The sequence below is a fragment of the Panthera tigris genome, chromosome C1 (assembly GCF_018350195.1).
Source record: "Panthera tigris isolate Pti1 chromosome C1, P.tigris_Pti1_mat1.1, whole genome shotgun sequence".
Classification (NCBI taxonomy): domain Eukaryota; kingdom Metazoa; phylum Chordata; class Mammalia; order Carnivora; family Felidae; genus Panthera; species Panthera tigris.
The window spans coordinates 148,632,624-148,657,333 of record NC_056667.1 but is presented as its reverse complement, the minus strand read 5'-3'; the positions used below and the strand labels follow the sequence as shown (position 1 = coordinate 148,657,333).

Sequence of the window (24,710 nt, the reverse complement as noted above, 5' to 3'; positions counted from 1 at the left end):
TGTGTTAAGTAATAGGGTTGTGATGGTTCTGAGAATACGTAAGGGCATCAGAATCTCAGCTCTGAGACCAGACCTCACGTGAACCCTGGAAATCTGCCTTCCTAGGCCTCGGGAAGGGCAGGAACCATAGTAGCTATGGCCTCATGGAGACCAACTGGATGACCGCTCTCAGTTCAAGGCACAAATTCAAGAACAGCAGGTTTAAAGTTTTCCTCTTCAAATTCCACCATTTCTGTCAGCTGGTTTCTGTGTCTGGCTATTTTGCTTCTTGCCGGCATCTCATTCCTCCACTCCTGTGAGTCTCAGTGTTGCTGAAAACCCCTGCCCTGTGAGTCACTATTCTTCTGTCTCATTGTTTCTGCATCCTGCCAACTTCAGCTTAGTCACGGCCCCCAGCGACTTCATGGCCTTCCTCCGTAGGCCCAGCACCCCGCAGTTGGACTATGGTTGGCTCCTTGTATATATTCTCTCTGAATGAACAGACGAAGAACATCATTAGATTTAAAGAGTAACTCATTGTAATGAGCTAACAATATACCAAATAACTAAAAGGCAGCTGGAAGGGGAAAGATTTTTTGAAAAAAAATTTTTTTTTAATGTTTATTTATTTTTAAGAAACAGAGATAGAACACGAACAGGGGAGGGGCAGTGAGAGGGAGACATAGAATCCGAATCAGGCTCCAGGCTCCAGGCTGTCAGCACAGAGCCCAACACAGGACTCTAACTCATGAACCAAACCGCGAGATTATGACTTGAGCCGAAGTTGGATGCTTAACTGACTGAGCCACCCAGGTGCCCTAAGATATTTTGAAAATTTTAAGAGACCTTTGGCTCAAAAAATATTCACTGTAATAATAGTAAAAAATTACTTGTTTACAGAGGCACTGAAGGATTTTATATGTTTAAACTTGAGAGTCCAGACTATCACATTAAAAGATACTTTATTTTTAAAATATTTATTTATTTATTTTTGAGACAGAGAGACAGAGAGACAGAGAGAGAGAGAGAGAGAGAGAGAGAGAGAGAGAGTGAGTGCGTGAGCTCAAGTAGGGGAGGGGTAGAGAGAGGGAGACACAATCCAAAGCAGGCTCCAGGCTCTGAGCTGTCAGCGCAGAGCCCAATGTGGGTGAGATCATGACCTGGGCCAAAGTTGGATGCTTAACCAACTGAGCCACCCAGCACCCCCCCCCCCCCCCCGCCGGTGTTTTTTCAATGTTTGTTTATTTATAAAAGATACTTTAAATTCCCTTACTTCTGTGTTGCCCCATTTAGGTAGCTAAATGCCTAACTTTTTGAAATGGAGATAATTGGGAGCTTCAGATCTTAATCTTAATTGTCTGTGAATAGATAGATTTTCAATTCCCTATTGCCTTAACACAACCATCCCTTTTATGACAGTTTTTAAAATCCCATGCCTACCTATACCTACTCATCTTTTAACTTTTGGTTGCTCAGGGTACCACAGTAAACACCAGGAAGGAGTTCTCAATTCTTCCCTCCTTTGCTTGCTTTTTTTTCTTTTTAAATAGGAAAGAATGGTTTTGAAGTTCCTTCCGTAAATAAAATCGTTGCTAGTTTCTGCCATTTAAATGATAGTTTATAAGTGGACAGCAAATATAATTAGACCCAAATGTGTAATTTTTCTTTTTATTTAAAGGTTTTCAACTAAATGTTGGGTTAAAGCATTTTAAAATTTAGTTGCTCAGCTATCTTTTCCTAGAGCATGAATATCCAAAGTTGTCAGTTAATGGGGCTTCCATCCCCACTGCATTTTGGAAACAATCAGCATTCTCAAATGCATTTGAGTATTTTCCCTCCTTAGGGTAAAGGTGCTTTTCAGATTCTGAAAGTTTTCTGTGTGAAAACAAAACAAAAACAAAATAAATAATAAAAAGTGCTACATACATATGAAGAAAATGTTTTCTTTAATTTTATGAAAACGGTACTTTTTCCTAGATTCATAAGTCAATACATTTAAAATAAGTTTTGTTTATAGAGTTGCAACTGTGTGCAAGGCATTAAGATAGACCCCTAGCTCTTGACAAGCTTGCTTTCCAGCGAAACACACAGATATAATCAAAGTACAGCACAAGTGGCCATAGAAGGGAGCATATTGATTTCAGTAGTGACACCAGATTAAAGCAGTGAATGCTGACTAGGGGAAATAGAGGCTCAAGGAAGTCTGAACCATGGGTCTGGATCCCTAGAGAAAAGCTAAGATTGGATTTCTAGATGTGGACTCCTTTGTCCAGGGTGATTACTGGAGCGCTAGTTGTGAGTAAACTTGTATATGGAAAAAAATCTAGAGCAAGGTAACAGATAGGACCAAGGAGGATGACCAAAAGGGGTGACATCTTGGAATTCCTTGAAGATGGGTGACAGAACTAAATCACGTTGGATAAGAGGATGAAGAGGTGATGGTGGGTGAGTAGTGGGGGGCACGAGCCAAATTACCGTAGTCCGTAACTAGAATGGGAAGTGAAAACAAACAAACATCCACTGATGAACAGTCTTCAGAGAACTCTGGCAATGAAAGAGAGAAGGAATAAAACAGCTTAACCAAGGAAGCATTTCTCTTTTTTTAAGGTAAAGAAGGCACAAGCAAGTTACTTTACAGGGAAAAGAAGCCATTGCATGCACTGTTCTTCTTTCTAAACGAAAAATATATTAATGTATTACTTTTATAGTGAAATAAACATTAAGTAGCCCACCAAAAAATAAAGAGAGAAAGAAAGAAAGAAAGAAAGAAAGGGCAAACCATTACAGAAATTGAGTTGGAGAGACAGGTGAGGGTGATGGGGAGAGCAGGTAATAAGGAAATTCATTTGAAATCAAGGACACACACGCACGCACACTGGAGAAGGAACGAGGGAAGTTCACGCAAATAATGTTAAATGATCTCTACCTTATCATTTGGCAATGAAGAGTGAGATTGAGAGTTTGAGGGAAAGAAAGAAAAGGTTTGGGATTAATTCTCTGTGAGAAGGGGTAGGGAGCCCCTTGGAAATGAGTAAAATGAATGCTAGTGAATTATTAATGAAGCCTATAGGCGTAGTTATGATTTGTAGTTGTTAGCAACTCAGGAGAAGGAATAGAAAAATCTGATGGTTAAAGTGTTCATCTGAAAGATTAAAAGGGCTGTGGATACTGGGTACTAGAAATAACAAACTTGGGATACCTGATTTGGGGATCTAGATTGGTTGGAAGTACGTGAAGTGTGGGGAAGGGGTGCTATTGGTGACAGGAGTGACATGATAAAGCAGAGGAATGGGAGCATAAACAGAATGAAGAGGAAGCTGAAGTTTCTACATCTGGGATTTAAAAAATACAGGTGTTATGGACAGTAAAGAAACAATGCCTGTAAAATACTAATAACAATGTTTGGCACATTGTGCACTCAAACAGTGTTATCTAATACTATTATTTTTCTATTAAGAGTACAGGATAGATGGAAGAATGGTAATTTCAGACCTTGATGCCATGCAATGACATTAGTCCTTGAGGCAAAGTGGATAGGTAGGTGTGGCTGGAGTGGAGTTCAAGGATCTGTGAGGTTGGGGTTTTAGAGGATGTGGTATCACCTACAAAAAGCTCTTAGTTATGTGCTAAATTCTCTGAAGGTAAGTAAATGATAAGTAGTCTTTGTAATTTAACAAACTGATGTGTCTTACTTGCTTCTTCCCAAAACTGTAAAGGAGATACTGTTACCTTTTCCCTTTTTACAGTTAGATTGAGATGAAGATTGCTAAACTAGCAAGTGGTAGAATGATCTTTTGAACGTGGTAATTTTTATTGAAAGTGAATGCCTGTCCACTACTCCATATTATAAGTGGCAATGGCAACCTATAGGTGATAGATGGAGATGGAGTGCATTTTGAGGGCTGTGCTGTTTTGCATTGAAGAGGAGCAAGGAAGAGGCAGGTGCCTCTTGCTGTGGGAAGTCAGAGGAATCAGCCACTGGAGTTTCAAGGAAAATTGTGTCATCAGGGGAAAGTCCTTTCCAGCTGCTCTAATCATTCTAAAACATATTTTGGTACCATTTTGGGTTTTAAATTTTTTTTTTCAACGTTTTTTATTTATTTTTGGGACAGAGAGAAACAGAGCATGAACGGGGGAGGGTCAGAGAGAGAGGGAGACACAGAATCGGAAACAGGCTCCAGGCTCCGAGCCATCAGGCCAGAGCCTGACGCGGGGCTCGAACTCACGGACAGCGAGATCGTGACCTGGCTGAAGTCGGACGCTTAACCGACTGCGCCACCCAGGCGCCCCCCATTTTGGGTTTTAATAAATATAAGCTCACTTGAGAAAACAGTCATCTCTAAGCCTTCTTAGGTTAAGAGGCTGTAATTTTCATACACTTTATAGGAAGGCTTCTTTCTTTTCATAGCAAAACTTTATATGTATAGTATGTTATAGGTGTATCTATTATATTGATATTTATATATCTCTATATAAATTGTTATATGTATTGTTATATTTGTATATAGATACATCTGTTATATATCATGTGTATGTAGAGAGAAACAGAGACAGACAAACACAAAGCAGGAGAGGTAGAGAGGCAGAGAGGGAGGGAGGGGAATAAAGAGAGAGAGTAAGCGAATGCACGCACATGAGCACACGAGTGCTGAAGTTAAATGGTTATCTTTTCTGGGTTCCTGTAACCACTCTCTGTTTCATTCTTTATAACAACGCTGTTCAGATAAGGATGGGAGTGTGTGTCCTCATCATTTCTGACTCTGAATTGTGCAGAGTAAGACACAGTGACTGATGGGAGTATATATAGCATTCTTCAGGTGTGCTGGACTAGAAAAGACGCTGAGAACAGCTGACTTATGGTGAAGCCAGGTCAGTAAGGACTTGCTGAGCTCTCCGAAAATGCCTTTCAGTATAGTAAATAGTGGGGAGGACATGGCACATCTTGGCCATAGTTTCATCAGCTGAGGAGTTTATAATGTAAAGACACTAAGTTGACCTAATTCAGGCATTACTACCGTCGTTAGAAAATATAGTGAGAGATCTTGGAAAATAAATGAGAGTAGGAAAAACTCAGAGGGGGAACCATGAGCTGTGATTTCAACAGAGTAAACAGGGAGGGATGAATGTGGTTTGGCTGATGGAAAAACAGAGGCTATTTCCTGGCAAAACTCAGAACCAGAACAGAGTGAGTTCGTGGGCAGCCAAAACACAAACAGTCATTGGAAGAGAGGTAAAGGCGGAGAGGAGTTGGAAGTAGAGTGCTTTATAAGTGATGTTCAGAAATTTGCATTGGATGTGGAGATTTTAGGAAGTAGAAAGAGAGGACCAGAGGGGTCATAAAGAAGATATTTGGAAGTAATATATGTAACAATTTGGAATTAATAGGGACCAGTCAGGGGGAGAAACAGAAGACATCCCAGCATTTCTAGCTTGAGGAAACTAATAGATAAAAGATACAAAAAAAGAAGAGTCAGTAAGAACCGAAGAAATGCTGCTAATTTAGAAATCATGGGTTCTCACTGTCAAGTGTAGAAACTGGCTGAATCTTACCTGTTTAATCACTTGGATTTGTAGTATTTTTCTAACAGATTCACTATTACCTTTGTACCATCTAGATTTAGTCTCATATCTCAACTTTTGAATGTTTTTTCTTTTTTAGGAGAGATTCATGGAGGAAAGGGTAAAAATGGGTGGATGAAATAGTTATTTAAAAGTCCTTTCTAGGGTGTTGGAGCCCCCAAAATCCATTTGCTTTGGTTTCTGGATCCTCTGAAAATCAACCTCACAGGCTTTTAATACACTGATATCACCCAAAAATACTCTGGTTATGGGAATTTTCAAACCTACTTTAACGTTTATTTATTTTTGAGACAGAGAGAGACAGAGCATGAACAGGGGAGGGTCAGAGAGAGGGAAACACAGAATATGAAACAGGCTCCAGGCTCTGAGCTGTCCGCACAGAGCCCGACGCGGGGCTCAAACTCACGGACCTCGAGATAATGACCTGAGCCGAAGTCGGCCGCTTAACCGACTGAGCCACCCAGGCGCCCCCAAACCTACTTTAAAGTAGAAACATTAGCTTCAACAATTATCAACAATTTGTCCATTCTTAGGTACTGATAGAACTATTAAAACTGTTATGTGACACAATGAAAAGAATCACATGATATTCCATTACAAGAGCCTGTACATCTACTTTTAAAAAAAAATTTGGTAATCAGGGGTGCCTGGGTGGCTCAGTTGGTTAAGCGTCCGACTTCGGCTCAGGTCATGATCTTATAGTTTGTCAGTTCAAGCCCCACGTCAGTCTCTGTGCTGACAGCTCAGAGCTGGAGCTTGTTTCAGATTCTGTGTCTCCCTCTTTCTCTGCCCCTCCCCCACTTGTGCTTTGTCTCTCTCTGTCTCTCTCTCTCTCTCTCTAAAAAATAGACATTAAAATAAAATTTTTTAAAAAATTTGGTAATCATCAAAAACTTAAATTATGAGTTTTTAAATAAAGGGGGCAGAGAGATGTAGAAACAGGGGAAATCAGTTTCTTCAGTGAGTTGCAATATTTTGTAACCTGATATACTTCTCAGTATTGCTTAAGTTAATTCTAAGACTTCTTTAAAGAGGCCCTAAAATAGCATATATTTTCAAATCACTCAAGAGATCATGAATTACAGATTCTGGAATGATATTCTCTAATACTTAAGAAGTTTGGCTGATAAATTAGAATTTATAATTTGTCATTGAATTAACATGTCTCAAAAATATAAGGTGGTTGGACTTTTATGAAATTATAGTGTCTGTTCGAATAGGACTTACCTGCATTTGAAGACATTATTCATTCATTCATTCATTCATTCATACACTCATTGAACCAATATTTGAATGCCTGATATGTTGTAGGCCCCGAATTAGGGGCTTAGGATATACTAGCAGTTTGATGTGTTAATAATTCCTATAAGATGATTTTCATTGTGAAATCAATTACAGTTTTCTCTTACTACAAGGGAAACATTACAGATAAGTGAAATTCATAGGTGGTTCCCAAGCTTATGGAGACTGTAGGTTGGTCCAGACTATAGGTTATTGACTTACCTGATTCACATAAAAATTACTTTTCCGATCTGAAACCCGAAGAAGACTGAGAACTGGCACTCCAGGTCCTGCAAAAAGATGGAAATCCGTTTGTAAGACACATAGGTTCGAATTGATGCCGTGTGCCAAAACTGTACTGATGCCTAATCTTGGGAATGTGTGTGTATGTCTCTGTATACATCTGTGTGAGTAAAACCTGATAAAGACATAACAGTCCAGGATGAATGGTCTGAAGTCCTGTTTGCAACTGACAACTCTAAAGCACCACCAATAGCAAGAAGTGTGGAATGGAGAAATCTGGTAAATATCTACAGATTGAGGTTCATCTCCATTTACCCTTTCTTATTACATAAATGCACGGTATAAAACACTGTGGGCGTAATTTGAAATGATTGTAGGGAGATGGCTGAGGAGACGAGCAGACAGTTGAGTTTGTTCTTTTGTAATGGATGCCTTTGTGAGATAAGGGTAAAGTTTCTCATTCTGACACTGGGAGACTGTGCTCACCGCTTGTAAGACATACTGTCAGATCGCCTTGGAAGAACGGAGTCTGTTCGTCATTGACTTGTAACCTCTTAGTAGCTCTGTGTTCTTATGAAGGCTAAAAATGAGTGTTTGAAAAAATAGATTTCTCCAGTCTAGGCTATGAATAAAAAGAACATGCGCATGCATTGTGTTCATGTACCTGTATGCCATCTCTACAGAGTCTAAGACTCGCCTTTTTCACATTTCAACGTCTCTGAAGTCAGGATCCATCTTATAATTTATGATGTCTTATAATTACTGTTGTCCATTTTTTTTCAAATGTTGACATGTAATTATCAAGCATCTTACAATCAGTTGCATCTTAGATTGCACGCTATACTGTTTATATCCAAATATTTCGAGGACACTGATCTGAGAGAGAGGAGTAGGACCTTTCTCTTCCCCAAGAAGTAAAGCAAGAAGATTTATTCTGACAGTAACAGTTTAGGTCAAAAGAAACCATTTGGTTATGGACTTCTATTTCCTTAATAAGTCACACACAAATGCAAAATGCACCATTTATTACAACCCCTTTTATAATCCCAAGTGATCTAAAAATTAGGATGAAAATTCATCGTGTTTAATCATAATTTGTAAAGCTTATTCTTTTTTTAAAATGTTTATTTAGAGAGAAAGAGAGAGAGTGGGTGATGGGGAGAGAGAGAGGAGAAAGAGAATCCCAAGCAGGCATAGCACAATCAGCATAGAGCCCAACACGGGGCTCAATCCCATGAACCGTAAGATCATGACCTGAGCCGAAATCAAGAATTGGATGCTTAACTGACTGCACCACCCAGGTGCCCATATAAAACTTATTCTTTAAGATTTGATCACTCCAGGGGCACCTGGGTAGCTAGCTAGTTGGTTAAGAATCTGACTTCGGCTCAGGTCATGATTTCATGGTTCATGAGTTGCAGTGCTGTGTCAGTCTCTGTGCTGACAGCTCAGAGCCTGGAGCCTGCTTCAGATTCTGTGTCTCCGTCTCTGCCCCACCCCCTCCAAATAAGTAAACATTAAAAAAAATTTTTTAAAGATTTGATCACTCCCTTTTTCACATTCAGCTCTTTCTAACTTCAGATAATCATGGTTTTGAAAAATGGTTGAAAATCATTATTTGTGCTACTTGTGTATGTGTGTGTATAAGAAGGCTGACTTGCCTCATCCATTCGTGACTCCAACAAAACCTACTATATACAGGACAGTGGGTTAAGAAACTCATCAGAAATTTACAGACTCTTTAAGTCATCTTATAAGACTTTTAAAGCTCAAAGTAAGATGACTCTGCCCTCACTTTTATGGGTAGGGAAGTGTGGAACACAGAGAAAAAACACTATACCATCTTATAGAAGACATTGTCCTGGGATAGGTTCAGATTTGGAGGCCATGAAACATAGAACTTTGTAATAGATATGGCTAAATATGGGTAGATGGAATGAGTTTATTATTGGTCAGGATGTCCAAGAAGAGACTGTAGAATTCCTTCCATTATTGCAATATTTATTGAATGATTATTATAGGCCAGGCACAGGGACTGACCCTTAATAATCCTTTCCTACCTTGAGATTCTACATTTCCAGGCTTCATGAGCTAGGGCATGTTGTTTAACCTAGTTGAGGCTGTCTCACCTGTTCAAAAAAAGTAGAGAATGCCTGCCCTGCCTCCTTCCCTGAGATTTTAATATGGTTACATACAATAAAGCATTTTGTAAATTGTAACATTTTTATATATTCATTTTTTCTTTAAGTGTTAAGTATATTTGTACATATATAAAATATTATATAAATTGTGTGTGTGTATGTGTGTGTGTGTGTGTGTGTGTGTGTGTATATATATATAAAACGAATTTGCAAAATGTCTTCAGAAGTTATCTGCTTCCTCCAGCTTAGAAGAATCTAACATGATTTTAAAAATTAATAATCCTTTAGTTGAAACATTATCGTATTTGCCATGAGATCAAGTATTAGGTGGGAAGCTGAAAGGAGGGTGGTTCTGGGAGGATCCATTTAATATGTTGTCAGCATTCTGGGAGTGTTCTTTATAGCTTGGAATTAGGAATTGCTGATGTCATGATCAGTCATATTGTCCTGACAACATCAGAATTTCCTCATTCGCCTTCTCTTCGCTTGGGGAGTATCAATTTGTGACAGGTTTGTCATCAGTTTGCCCCATGTATTAGATAACCCAGAACTAGTCATTCTTAAGGACACTTAGGGTGGGGAATTTTTATAAGCTCTGTATGTAGCCCTTCCAGAACTTTTAACGAAATACTCTAATGTTGAAAAGTTTGCCATCGTACACATTCAACTGAATAGAAATTCATTTCTAATTCTTTATTTTCTTATTTGAACCTTTACATTTATAATTCAGTGGAGAATGAAAAGCTTTTCAGCATCTCCATTTGGACATAATTAATTGTCCTCTCATCCTCTAGACATAGTTTAATGGTAATCTTAGCAACAGAGGAGAAAGGAAATTGTTTCATTGGGTTTTTTTCTTCTGTGTTTTAAAGGCTTGAAAACCTCATTTGCGCTATGGATCCCAGGTTTTGGATGAACATTGGTTATGTCCCCCAGACATTTGGGGAAGTCTTAGGATAACCTTTTGTGAATCTGAGCTTACATAAGGATTTTGTTTGTCCCATGTACAGTTGTTCACTCTGTACTCTCCAAATTGTCATTTCAACAGTTGATTTTTACTTATGGAAAGGATATGGTCATTCCAGGTTCAAACTTTGTTTTTCATTATTTAGAGATTTTTTTTGGCCCTACTTCTACAAATTCTGTTGATACCCTAAGCCCTTTCTGTCTCTTCTCAAGTAGCAAGAGGTGGATGTGATTGCTGTTTCCACAGCACAGAAGCCTCTCCCTTCCTCGCCTCAGCGCGTTGCCTTGGCCATAGTTTGCTGGCATACAATAAATGACTATGTTAACTTACATCTCTTTAGGAAAACTGTAACTTCAGAGATCATCTAATATCCTTCATAATTTGTATGTTTTACTATAATTCATGGACAGTTCATTGAATTGAAGTATTCTGAAAACAAACACTTGTTTTCTTATAGGCTTGCTATAGAATGGAGAATAATAGCCCCAATTCTACATTTCCACAGTGCAAGAATATAGAGGATTGAGGCATCCATCCAGGTAATTTAGGAAAACAGTAATCCACAGTAAATGAACAGAGCTCTTTGTCCTGGTTTTCCAAATAGTTGACTCTCCTTTATTTTGTTATAGAATTTGATGCAAATTCAATGTAGTACAAAATAAAACAAAAATCCTTAGTTTTTAATTTGTATAACCTTCAAACCTATACAAATTTTTAATTTGTATAACCTTTAATTTGTATAACCCCCTGGGACAGGGGTCCCAGATTGTATTTTTTTTGAAAAGAATAAGATCCCATATACCTGTTTTTTTAAAGAAACTTTTAAATGTTTATTTTTGAAAGAGAGAGAGAGAGAGCACGTGCACACATGGGGAAGGGGCAGAAAGAGAGGGCCAGCCCAATGCGGGACTCCCAGCTCACAAACCCTGAGACCATGACCTGAGGCAAAGTCAGATGCTTAACCAACTGAGCCACCTAGGCGCACCACCCCCCCACCCCCACCCATATACCTACTTTTATAGAAAAACTTTGGAAAGAAATCTAACTCACAGAGAACCATTATTCCTGAAATATGAGTAAGCTTTGAATTTTTAAACTATTCTATAAGAGCAAGGCAGTAACTAATTTATGAACAGATTATATCCAAAAGTTTTTTAATGTACGATTTGCTTCAGATTTGCAGGATGTTTCTCCATAGAGAGGAAGGTCCTAAATGGTGATGAGGATTTTAGCTGACCTAGAAGCATCTATGAATCCCACAATGAAACTAATCACTAATATTGTCTCCCACTACTTTTCAAGGGAAAGTTTGTTTTCAGTTCCAGTGCAGGTTTCCGGAAGTGCTTTCCACCTAAATACCATCCTAGCTTCTGGAAGATAGTTCTTCCTGTATCTCTTCCAACTCCTTCCTACCAACTATCCCAGAAAATAAAACTGGTTCAAGAGAGGAGTTACATCTTAGTAACCATCAGTTTGATTTTTTTCATGTTTGTTTTTGAGAGAGAGACTGGGGGTGAGGGGCAGAGAGAGAGGGAGACACAGAATCTGAAGCAGGCTCCAGGCTCTGAGCTGTCAGCACAGAGCCCGATGTGGGGCTCGAACCCACAGACCACGAGATCATGACCTGAGCTGAAGTCGGCCACTTAACCGACTGAGCCACCCAGGTGCCCCAGTAATCATCAGTTAAAAGAGATTTAGGAGCTAGTTTATGTCAGAGTATGTATCTGTACCATTTACTGTATATTCTAATACTGAAAAGCTTGCCTACATATTTAACTGAATGAAAACTCAACATTATTCCATAGCCTCTTTTTAAAGTTTATTTATTCATTTCGAGAGAGAGAAAGCGTGCACGTGCAGGGGAGGGCAGAGAGAGAAGAAGAGAGAGAGAATTCCTCGTGGGCTCTGCACTGTCAGCACAGAGCCCAACACGGGTCTCGGGGCTTGAAGTCACAAACCCAGATATCATGACCTGAGACGAAATAAGGAGTCAGACACTTAACTGACTGAGCCCACCCAGGCGCCCCTCCATAGCCTTTTTTATTTTTTTATTTTTTTTATTTATTTTTTTATTTATTTTCAATATGTGAAATTTATTGTCAAGTTGGTTTCCATACAACACCCAAAAGGTGTTGGGCTCATCCCAAAAGGTGCCCTCCTCAATACCCATCACCCACCCTCCTCTCCCTCCCACCCCCCCTCAACCCTCAGTTTGTTCTCAGTTTTTAAGAGTCTCTTATCCTTTTCCATAGCTTTTTTTAAGTGACTTGCACAAGGTCACATAGATGGTAATTGCAGAAGCCTCAATATATGCTGAGGTGTGAGCTCTTAAGTTTTCCCGTATGGGGTTTGCACTTGATCCTTAGCTAATAACCATCATTAGTATTGTTGGAGGCAGAGGACTTTGGAGTCAAAGAAACCTGAGTTCAAACCTCAGTTCCATTACGTATTGGATCTGTGGCCTTGGGAAAGTTACTTAAACCTCTAAGCTTCAGTACTTCCATTTTTTTCTTCAGTAAAGTGGGGTAATCATTCTTTCTTCATGATTCTGTGTGTGTGTGTGTGTGTGTTTGCGTGTGTGTTACAGAGAGATGGGGCAGAGGACATGCTGAGAGAGTGCCAGGAATATAGTAGTCACTCAATAAATGACAGGTATTATTTATTAGTCCATGCAGAGAAGCAGTAGTAGGGCAAGGACTGCTCTGTTTTGTTCCCCAGAACAGATTTAAGGATCGTCAGGTTATTGCTTGTGGTCAGACTCATCAGGCTATGTTTATGTTGTTCTGTATACCTTCTAGGATTATAGCTGTAGAGCTATAGTTTTATTTTATTAGAGTGGTTTCATTTTTATATACATATGATTTTATGTATGACTAGGGAGGCTTTAAATCTAGAATAAGAATCATAGGTTTTTAAAAAGCAAAATAGTAAATTATAGAAAATATTGCAGCTACTTTAGAAATTGGGTACTCTATCAACTCCATTTTGTACCAGGAAAGAAAAGAAATTTAAAGAATCTGCTGACCTCATATTTTTTCTTTCTTTTTTTTTTTTTTTTTTTTTCTCTTTTGCTGGGAGCCAGAGGCTTTGTGAGCTTTTAAACCTAGAGACTCTCAAATGTAAATAATTTTTTAGTGTGAACTGCTTATGCTAACCAATACCATGTGGTTATATTTTATTCATTAAAGATTGTAATTTGAAATAATGTTGGGTGAATTTTCTCTCAATTCCTTTCTGTTTTTAATGTGATCCAAATAAAAAAAGGTGCCTGAAGTGCTTTAAGCAGTGATATAGGGATAGAATCTATTATAAATCTATTCTTTTGTTGATAGAGGTGTTCTTTCTTACCTCATTGGACATCTTCTCTGTCCCCATTTTTTTATTTCTTGCAAAGCTTAGCTTCTTCACTATACTTTCTTTGTAGTAATTTCATTCAAAGGCTCCTCTCTGCTGTGGGGCTCAGTAATGTGCGTGTTGGAATGAGGGGGTTCCCTAGCCTTTTGATCGTTTGTCATCTGCTCCCTTCAGGGAGTTCATCGATTAGCAATGATTTCAGCAGCGATTGCCCCAAATCTGCATCTTCTCTCATACAAGCTGTCTATCTCAAGTTCTGTTTTTCAGACCATCTGCATAGTGCTTCTTTCTAAACGTCCCCCAAACAAAACATTTATACATCTGAGCTTCCCACACCCATGTTATGTATCCTGTATTGATCTTTCTCTCTGGCGGACTTCCATAGCACATACTTGTCTAGACCACTTGGCTGATGCTTACCACTTAATGCCTTGCATTATTAGTGTAGAGCAATTCGGGTGCTGTAGGGGTTACAAGTACTCACCTGGGAACTGGAACATTACTTATAAGGCTTTGTGGAGATACAGCATTATAGAGTTAAAGGAGCACAGGATGAAGTCTTTTAACCCTAGCCAGATCTAGATTTTAACACTTGCTTGCTGCTTACTAGCTATGGGTAGGACAGTCAGTCCTACTCTTTTTCCCCTGTCATCTGTAAATGGAGCCTAATCACCCTTCCCACTTAATAGGGTTGTTGTCAGAGCTTTATAAATGAAAGTCACATTTTCAGATTGTTTCTTAGGACAAATGTCTCCTAAATTCAGATTCTCAAATTCTAGTTATATAAATGCTTGGAAGTCACAGGTCCTATGTCTTCCATGAGATTGCAGGCTTCTGCCTCTGCTGATGGATGACTCCATCCTTATTGTCCTCATTTGCAGACTCCTCCTGCCTTACAGAGTGTGATCTCTGATGCTGGCTCACAGTCTCCCCATTCATACAGAAATCGTTCTGGTCCAATACATAACTTCTTTAAAGGAAATGGGACAAAAACAAATGTAGGAGAAAAACTTCAGGGCACCTCGGCTATTGAAACAGACCTTTGCCACACTTTTTTTTTAACCTCTAAAAGTGAAGTCTGTGGTATACACAGTCATAAGAAAGCTCTTTTTACTTGTTGTCCTTTCCAGCTATATACCCTTGCTCTGGCTCTTTGATGGTCAGCCAGACTTGCTAAGCATCAGTTATTTATACAGTACACCCACTTAAATCTACAAACCACCACTATAAAACCTAGAAAAACAATAAGAACAACAGGCATTTATTGAGTTTGGCCCTTTTGTTGGTATAATGTATATATACTTAAGACAATCTGTTCGGAGTCTGGGACTCAGAGAGGTTAACTAACGTGTCCCAAGCCATGTGGCTCGTAAGTGGGAAGCTGAAATGGGAAGCCAGATCTGTCTGGCTGTTTAAATTTTCTTCCTTGGATTGTGAAATACAGATTCACTTAAGCCATCTGAAGAAGGGGGGTGGGATTAAAGTATACACACAGAGGGGCTGGCTATTGGAAGCCACAGCAGCTCCAGGGACTGCTGCTCCCTTCATCATCTCACAGCCAAGTGCTCACCCGCTCCTGGCATCTGCTTTACTCTGCTTGCTGCCAGTCAGCTTCCTGTTTACTCATAGTTTCTGCTGCTTCATAACCTTGGCTTACATATGGCTTTGGCTTTTTGTCGCCTCAATTCTACCCCCTGGCGCTGTTGCAGTTTCTGCCCCTTTCCTCACTAGTTCAGCCCTTGGAGTTTTCTGAATCAAATTCCCAAGGGTGAGAATCTGATTGGCTCTGCTCCTTTTTCTCAATCCAAGCTGTGTCATAGGTCACTGGCCTGTCTCTGGATTGGCTGCTCCTGGGTCAGATTCTCATAACTTTACCCACCAGCTGAGCTGGAGGTGGAGGGTGTTGTAGCAAAGTCTCAGTTTCCCTTTCAGGAGAATGAGCATTTACAGGACAGATTCCAATGTTCTTCCCATGATAACTTGCAGTTTCTCTGGAATGTTTCCTTGATTTGTCTGTCTTAAAACATATTTGTTTCAAAGGTCAATAAACTTTTCCAGATGAATCTCACTAGGATCTATCCCTGTAATCATTTACAACTAAGCACTTGTAAATATCTATAACTGATTATGTATATACACATGGTTTCATATATCTGTTATTTCTTTTACATTGGAATCATTTGGGCTTTAAGCATCACTTCATTACATTTTATAGTCTTTGGGGCTATCTTCTCCTTTCTTTATAATGCCTTACTTAGTTAAGAGTACCTACCTAAGTCTGAAACTTTTGAACCCTGGCTGGTAGACACCGTTTTAAAAAATGGCCTCTCCTTGTATGCCATTCATCATTATAAGATGCTATATATTTTTGATATTTAGATATCCTTTTTATTCTTAGAAATAGAGTTCTTTTAATGTTATTTATATTTAATAAGAATACTAATGTATTCTTTAATTACTTAGTATAAAATATTCTAAGTATATTTTAGTATTCTAATTTAAAGTTTGTTATCACTTGAAAGTTTGCCTTATCCCTGTAAAACTACTGCAGGGTTTCAAATCAAATCTTAGCATTCTAGAATAGCACAACATCAAAAATACCTTAGAGCAGAGCCATAGAAAAATTAATCTATGCTGTTCTTTGTGGTTTAGATTGTGGTTTCCTAAGAGACCAATCATGACAACTGAGGTTGTACATGGAATTTTTTCCATAGATGACCTGCCTCAACTGCTGGGGTCCTGGGCATTAAGTTCTCAGGAAAAAGGTACCTATAACCTGAACAGTTCTACCTAAAACCTTATATTTTATACCTGTGGTTAATAACTTGCAGTAAAGTGTCCTAGTTACAGGTGACGGCAAAGCAGTGGCTGAGACAATTATAAATCTATGGAGTAGGAGGAAATAGTTCTAGCATATATATTAACACGCAATTGAATGTTAGTTGTGCTGTGTTTTTTTAAAGCACTTTAAAAGGACAGATATGTTTCTGTGAATTTTATCTAGCAAGTTCTTACTTGTCTATGGTGTACCTAGTACTGTGTCTAGAATAAGGTCCTTTGCTGCTGCTGCTTTTTGTTTTTAGTGAAAAGAATTAGGGACTACGTGTATGTGTATTTTGTGTATATGGTTGTTTTAAATTGGGTTAAACTTGCGAGTTATCCCTTCTGCTGGAGAGCATTGGGAGCATCTTGGAGTACGGAGGTAGCTAAGTCACCAGCAAGTTATTGAAGATAGATATTTTCAGTTCTTTGCTGCTGAAAAAACCTTTGGCCTCAGTTTTTTTTTTAATTTTTTAAGTTTATTTATTTAATGTAGTATCTCTACACACAATGTGGGGCTCAGTAGCCACAGCTTTGCTAGTAGACTCACTTTGTTTTCCTTATGGCAGCCAGAAGTTGAGTGCCTTTACTTCTTAGTGGAGTTAGGATTTTTCATTTTCATGGCAGATGGCCCCTTCCAAGGCGTTAGATCAGCGGCCAGGAAGAACTTTGTAATACCACCCTGATACTACCCTGTAATACAGCTGAACCGGCCATCGTGACAGATGGCAAGCCTACTTCAGTGGCCTGTCCAGAGCCTGCGGGCTCTGCCTGTAGGACTTGCTGTAGAAGCCTTCTGCAATGCACAGGTTCTAGGCTTGATACACCAAAGTGAAAGTGATCAAGAAAAGGGGCATCTTGAGACGAGTTAGATAATTTCAACTGGGAAACAAAGGAAACTCCCCCCCACCCCCGTCCCTCTTTTACAGTTTCTGTGCCCTCTCAGAGCACGTTTGTGTGGCATCTAGTAATTAACGTATAGAAGGATTACACTATTCCAGTTTAAAGGAAGGCTTACCAAACCATTGGCCTTAAGTGATTTTTGCTATTTGACATTGTCATCTTGAAGGTAAGCTTGTAAACTCTGGCAGAACTTTACCGTGCGTATTTGCGTTAAGAGGGTTGGGAGTGTAGACCTGTTTTCCCGTGCTAAAATTTTAGCGTTGTGAATTGGGGAAGCGCGGATTTGCAGAGGTTTGGTGGAAGGCTGGTTTGTTGAAGTACGAGGGACTGCCCGCACCCTTTGGAGAGATGGCGGGGGCGGGGGTGGGTGGTAGTTTGGAAGGATGAAAGAGAGACCCGGGACTGGTTCAGTTCCTACCCAGGTGTCATTGTGCTCTCCGAAGCCATACCCTTAAAAGGGGCTTCGAGCAGGGGTGCAAAGCTGCCTCTGGTGCTTAGGCAAAGAGCCGAGGGGAAAAAAAGAAAAGAGGAGGGGGGTGGCTACTCCAAGGAATGTGCGGCACGCGGGGAGCCAGACCCAACCATTGCACCGGAGCGGGGGCGCCGGCGGCTCCCCTGGCCGCGCGGCCCCGGCTCCGGCCCCAAGCGCGGGAGGGAGCTTGCGGGGGCCGATCGGCCGGCGGGGCTGCGGGCGCCGCGCCCAGAGGGCGGGCGGGGAGGCGCGGGTGGGCCTGGGCGCGGCGCGAGGCGGTGCGCGGCCGCCTCCCCGCCCCCGGCCGGCGCGCTCTCGGGGCGGTGGTTGAGGCCGCGGTAGGTGGGGACGCGGCGGCGCTGCTCCTCCGCTGCCGCCGGGAGAGTCCGCGGCGCCGCCAGCTCCGCGCGCGAACTCCCGTCCATGGCACGCAGGGCGGCGGCCGCCGGAGCTGCCCGAGTCTCGCTCGCCGCCGCCGCCGTCGCGCCGCACTTTTAGGCGAGTCCGGAGGTTGAGGGCGGAGGAGAAGTCAGCCCCGAGCTGCAGCCCCCGCCGGCCGCCGCCGCGCGGCGAGAGGGAGTTCCCAGAGCGGCCGCGGCCCCGGCCGGCCCCTCCTGCGCCCTCCCCCTCGCGGCGAGGCTGCCCCGCGCCCGCTCCCGCCGCCCGCGCCCGCCGCGATGATCTTCCCCAGCAGCAGCGGCAACCCCGGGGGCAGCAGCAACTGCAGGACGCCCTATCGCAAGCAGGTGAGGCGGCGGCCGGGATGCCGCGCCGAGGCCGGCCGCCCGGCTTTACAAAGGGCGCCAGCGCTCGGCCGGACACCGCTCTCCTCCTCGGAGGGACCGGACTGGGCGGTGACCTTGTTTCCGAAGGAGGCGGCCCGCGGGGATGGCTCGGGCCGGTGACCTTAGCAGGGGAGATGCCCTCGTCTCCGCCGGGCCGGGTGGGACGAGGAGGAAGGGGAGGGGGCGGTGAGGCAGCCGGAGCGGAGAGCGCGGGGCCAGGGGCTTCTCCCAGCTCTGCAACAAGTTTGGGGTTTTTTTTTTCCCCCTGAAACCTTTGTGTGTAGAAGAGTACGATAATAAGTGGTAACATTGGTTTGCAACAGTCTTCACTCGGAACCTGAAAGAACCTGCCTGATTCATAGCAAACCCGGAAGACCAGTGTGTGTGTGTGTGTGTGTGTGTGTGTGTGTGTGTGTGTGCGCGCGCGCGCGTCCCCCCCCCCCCATATATATTAAAAAAAAAAAAAAAAAAGACGAAACAGGAACTTCTGTCACTTTCTCAAGGTTTTTAGTTTTCAGAAGCACAGGGAAATCCTGTGACATCCTAGTTGCAGAGATACTTGGATAAGCCTGAGTCATACACATGCCTTTTCCTATTTTAATACCGTTTCATACATTTTTTAACAGATTGAACTCCAAAGGCACTTTAGTGGTCAGATCGAAATCCCCTGCCGGGAAATAGGAGTGGAGCTGGGAGCTTATAGTTTTGGCCTTTTGTTTTGTTTTTCATCTTTGTTTTTAAAAGAAGGTTACTGAAGCCATGTTGTGATAAATCTCACAGAGCCTTTCAGCAGCAGCAATAACAAAACCTAGCTTTAAATTATGTAAAAAATGTGCAGGTCTGTTTAGAAAAGGTTAAACTGATTTAGAGGTCAGTGGCAAGAGGCTTGTTGAGAAAACAAAAACACGATTGCAGATATTTTTCTTCCATAATAAATCTCTTGTCTACATCCTTAGCTACGGAGACAAATCAATTAAGTTATTATCCCAATAATGATACAAGTGAACTCTATCCTTCCATCCAGACCGTGGCTCTGTTAAGATCATGACAGATGCCTGGTGATGCCTGGTGGCTTTCCTAAAGACATTCACAGGATTATTGATTACATTTAGTCCTTTTTGTTCTCAAAGTCATTTGGTGGGGGGTATGTCTTAGCATAAGTACATGTCAAAGTAGGGCTAATTTGATCAAACAGTTATGGTGTCACAAAGTATTGTTTTCCAGTCTTTGGTTCTTTTACTTGTTAGCTTTCCCTTGAAAAGGCAGTAAACACACCCTTGTCTGAATGCCCTGGTTGCCCAAGTCAATGTAACTTTTACCTGGTTTAAGAAAAGCTCTCTCTTTTTTTTTTTTTCATGAAAAAAAAAATGCATTTCTGACTTGTCTGAAGTATAATGCTAAAATTGTCTAGATTCAAAACCAGGCATCTCTAGTCATTTCGTGTGGCCTCATTTAAAATAAATGTACTGGGATCTAGCACACTTACATCAGCTTCACCCATGATGCCAATTCACAATAAATATTCTTCTCCTGAACCCTCCCCCCCCCACCCCTCTCTACCTGAAAAGATGGCTAATTATGTAAAGGCCTTGTGTATTCATTTATTTATTGTCAAAACCCGGCGGGGTGTTAGCTCTGAAATGGGGAAAAGGCTCTGAGGGCGAGGCCCTTTTGCTGTGAGGGGCTGGAGGTTTTGTGTGTAGAGGGGGACAGCCTGCTGGTCTGGAGCACGCTGATAAGATGCTCTTCTTTTCACTGGGCTCTCCTTAGATTCAGAGACTAAAAGGGCTGACTGAATCAGAAAAACAAACAGACTTTCTTTTTTCTATAGGCAAAGAAAGAAATGAATGTGTAGGCATTATACAGACACAAGACCCCGGGTACCAGTGGTATTTGAGTCAAAGGTTTCTTTTGTTAGTATTTAGCCATTCACTGGGAAAGCACACTTCCAGCGTGGGGACCTGGTTACCATGAGTGACTTTGTGATCTCATCCTGGCTTCGTCTAAACGAGAAGTGCAATTAATGCTTTTTGTAAGATTTTGCGATGTTAAGCTTGCACCTTTCAGTTCATATTAATTTGTTCATTCTGATGAAAGAATAGGTAAACTTTAGGTGTCTAATGTGGTTTGATTTTAATCTAGAAATATAGCTGATTTCAAATAATTTGCCTAAAGAAAAAATTGAATATGAGGAATACCTAAAAGTCACCTTTGGAAAATGATATGAAAATCATTTTTTTCCATATATGTTAGTAGTAGCTAACCATCACTGAGCACCTCACTGCCTGCTGGTCAATGTGTTAAGTGCTTTAGGTGGATTAACTAATTTTAGTCATCTTGACAGTCCTATGAGGCGGGTAATAATATCTCCTTTGCAGTTAAGAAAACTGAGGCATAGCTTAAGTAACTTGTCCAGTCTGTACAACCCAAAGGCAGGATTTAGATAGACCCTGGCAGTCAGTCTCTTAAAACCACCACACTGCAACTGCCTGCTTATGTGCACATGTCAATAGAAACTCACACGGAGCTCATCTGCATCACTGCCTATTGCCTTTCTCATCTCCAAAGTTCAGTTTAGGGATTCCTCCTGCCTCTTTTTTTTTTTTTTTTGAAGGGAAAGGGTGGAGTTTGTGAGGTTGGAAGCAAAGAATGAGGTGAATGGATGATATGGATGATGGGTTCGTGATATTTGAAAGCAGCATTTGTGTCAAAGTATTGTTTCAGTGGAGACTGTACAATGTCTTTAAAAAGTTTGTATTTCACATGTATAGGAGTCAGGCAGTTTTAGTTCAGTGCTCATCTCCCTCCTGCCCCATGTAGTATATCGAGGGCATCAAAAAGCACTGATGTCTGTCATCATCTCGGATAAACAGGATTTTCCTGCATCGCAGGCCTAGGAGCACATTAGAAGTACACCTGCTTGGCTCAGGTCAAAGTGAGAGGCTTTGAGTGAAGTGATAACCCAGTAGGCAGTATGTGAACAAAGATGGTTTATTCAAGTCTTGGTGGAGAAGTGTGTACATCCTGTTATTGTTGCCTATGACTTTCAGATACACAGTATTTCTTAAGCATATCCAGTCTGTATGAAAGTGCCCCCACAGTCTAAACAAAAAACATTTATCAGGACCTCTGTAGCTGTGAACCTATTTTATTGGTTTCAAAAAAAGAAAATGCTTTATGCTACAGCCTTGAAATAGAGAAAATGAATATTTCGATTTTTCTTTGAATTCTTTTATTAGCCACTTCTCTCTCCATGTTTTGTGACTTCCACTTTAGAACTGCCTTCTCGGGGTAGTTGACTCAGTTATGTCCTGTAATTTGGCTTTTACAAACTGGCAGGTAGCAATTCCTTTCTTGCTGTATGCCCTCGTGATTTGCATTGGGGCCTTTGAGGTAGAAGGGTGAACACAAGAATTTGTGTGTGTGTCTTTTTCTTTACAAATGATATTGCCAGCAAATAGCTGTACTTGTTAAGTGTTGCTAACTTTTGATGAGTGAAGTACTTATCTCCCCAGTTTAAGTAGATTTACATAGTTTGCTGCTTTCTTGAAGATTAACTGGGTGTAGCTGCACGTGAAGAATCCAACAGTGATTCAGTGTTTGGCCTTGTTGGAGGATGACATACAAAGCTGTTGATTAATCCTCTTCAAGCACTTTCTGTTCACAGCAATCGATGTGTAGTAGATTGGGTTTTGTTAAGTTTGAAGATTAAAGTTGTGCATAGAAATACTTAAAAAAAAAAAGAAATATTTAAATGAACACTCAGCTACTCCCGGTTTGTTGCTTTGAGAAGAAGGTAAACATACTCAGGCCTCAGAGATTGGCAGTTTAGGGGAAGGTAGCAGAAAACTAAATTGGCGTGCGTAAGTAAGGTCCTACACTTTTTTTTTTTTTTAAGCTATCTCAGCGTCTTGGTGATTCAGTAGAATTTATGAATCAAGGAACTGTGTTTTAAACATGTATCCATAGCCATTTGAAAAGTACAGAATTCTCCATCTGTGATCACCCACTTTTTCTGCTGGGCATCCCTTTTGGCAGCTCACTACATTTTCTGTAGTTCACTTCGGGTTTTGAACACATCTCTTGTTTTCGTTCATTCTTCCCTTTAGAGACTGATGTCAACTGGGCTTCCCATCTATTGGCAATACTTTTCAAGCCCTTTCTTGGTGGTGTGTGTGCATGGGGGGATGGGGGGGGGGAGTCTGTCTTTCCCACGTTTCTGAGAATATGTTTCCAAAGCACTCCACCAAAAATAAGTATTTAAAGATATATAGATGATATTCCCTCCCAACCTCAACTATATTTAATCTTCACAACATCCATAGAAAGTAGAGAAGGGTCAGGAATTTGGAGGCAGTGAATTTCAGTGGCCTAGCTGGTGAAAGCTAGGTCTCTGCCATCAAGGCTGTGTCTGCCACCAGGAGAAGGAGAAGGAAGCCCAGCTGTAGCCCCACTACACTTCCCTTTACTTGGCCTCCCAAAGACATGTGGCACACAGAGCGTCCCAGATTTCAGCTTTGGGAAGTGTAGCTCTGTAATTTATTCGTGTTTTTTTGTTTGTTTCGTAAAGGCCTTTACTCTAGGGTTGTCAGATAACATATAGGATGCCAAGTTAAATTTGAATTTCAGGTAAACCATGAATAATTTCTTAGTATACGTATGTCCCAAATATTGTGTAGTATTGTGTATTTTTATTCGCTCAGTCCAGCAACCCTGTCTCCTGGACTTCTTACAACTAAAATTCATAAAATATCATATAAATCGTATAAATATAAAAAATCATAATGATAAGCCCTATTATTCCTACTTTTTCCACTAAAATTTTGCCCCATAGCCTATGCTTTGAACCCTGATGATAAGGCAGATTTCCCCTTGTAACTTCTTTAACTGTTACTCAGCCTAATTGAAAGACCCTGGCTTATGTGCTGGCTCTCCCACTTGAATGCTTTCCCCTTAACCTGTCTACGTCTCTGTTTCTGTTAAGGAGAGAGTAGTGCCCATTCCACAGGGTTGTTGCTGTCAATCCTTCTGGGAGGTGCTATTATTATTAATGTCCCCACAGAGCAAGCAACAGCGGATGGTCCTGAGAGGCTCTGTGTGATCTAGGAGACCTTGACACAGCCTCTAAGAATGGACTATGTTTAGAAAGTGGGGACAGCCTCCAAAATGGTAAGGACCTGGAGCTTGAAGATGAGATTCTTTAACCACTGGAAGGAAAGAAAAAGAAAGAGAGGAAGGAAAGAAGGAAGGAAGGAACCACAAAAGTAGAAAAGTGCATTCCACCATATTTTAAAACAACTATTTCTGTATTGTGCTCTTATTAGCAGAGTTTGCCTTCTCTTTGGGAAAAGAAAGCCTTCAATCTTCATGTCTTTATTTATGCAAATATATGTTTGGAGAAGGAAAAAAAAGCATTGATCACTTTTATCAGTGAGAATTGCTACCTTTTAATTTGAGAACAGATTTGATTATTAGTATATGCATGATGATTTCCTGAATTCTTTCCTTTGTCTTGTTTGTATATTTGGTTTTCAAAGACGCCATCTCTGCATTACTCAGAAAAATAAACATTTTTTTTTTTTTTGTCCTCCGACGTCTGTAGGTGTTTGGTGGGTGTTTGTTTTTAAACTCACATCTGTAGAGAATGCTTTGCTTAACACATTCTAAAAGCTTAGTAAATTTTGAAATAGGATAGACTTACCATGAGCAAGAAAGCAAGCTTTTTTCTGGAGTAAAGACAAGGTGAAAAATTAAATGGAGCAAACTAAATTCTGTGTTCAAGTAATGAACCAATATAGCTATTGTTTTTGTTTTAAGCTTGCTTATTTTTTACATTTAAACCCAAGTTAGTTAACATATAGTGAAATAATAATTTCAGAAGTAGAATTCAGTTATTCATCACTTACATATAACACCCAATGCTCATCCCAAGTGTCTTCCTTAATGCCCATCACCCATTTAGCCCATCCCCCACTTCCCTCTCGCAACCTTTAGTTCTCTGTATTTAAGAGTCTTATGTTTTGTCTCCCTCTCTGTTTTTATATTATTTTTGCTTCCTTTCCCTTATGTTCATCTGTTTTGTATCTTAAATTCCACATGAATGAAATCATATCATATTTGTCTTTCTCTTGCTGACTTATTTCACTTAGCATCAATATAGCTATTGTTATTTAACACTTATTAAA

The 24,710-nt window shown here is 40.7% G+C and overlaps 1 protein-coding gene across 12 annotated transcripts in view; it reads left to right on the top strand.

Moving 5' to 3' along the window:
* Positions 1–24,710, top strand: part of RBMS1 (RNA binding motif single stranded interacting protein 1) — a 215,787-nt gene that overhangs the window by 68,416 nt on the left and 122,661 nt on the right. For 2 of the 12 annotated variants that reach the window (XM_042994559.1, XM_042994560.1), the window contains exons 1-2: positions 9,665–9,734; positions 10,649–10,730. The exons of 4 other annotated variants lie outside the window; for them this stretch is intronic. Coding sequence is in view for 6 of the 8 variants with exons in the window: in XM_042994546.1 (XP_042850480.1) it covers positions 18,418–18,486 (69 nt within the window). In the remaining 2 variants the exon portion in view is untranslated. Of the gene's footprint in view, positions 1–9,664; positions 9,735–10,648; positions 10,731–18,078; positions 18,487–24,710 lie in introns of those variants that run through there. 6 more of the 12 variants (XM_042994550.1, XM_042994547.1, XM_042994546.1 and 3 more) reach the window with 5 other exon arrangements.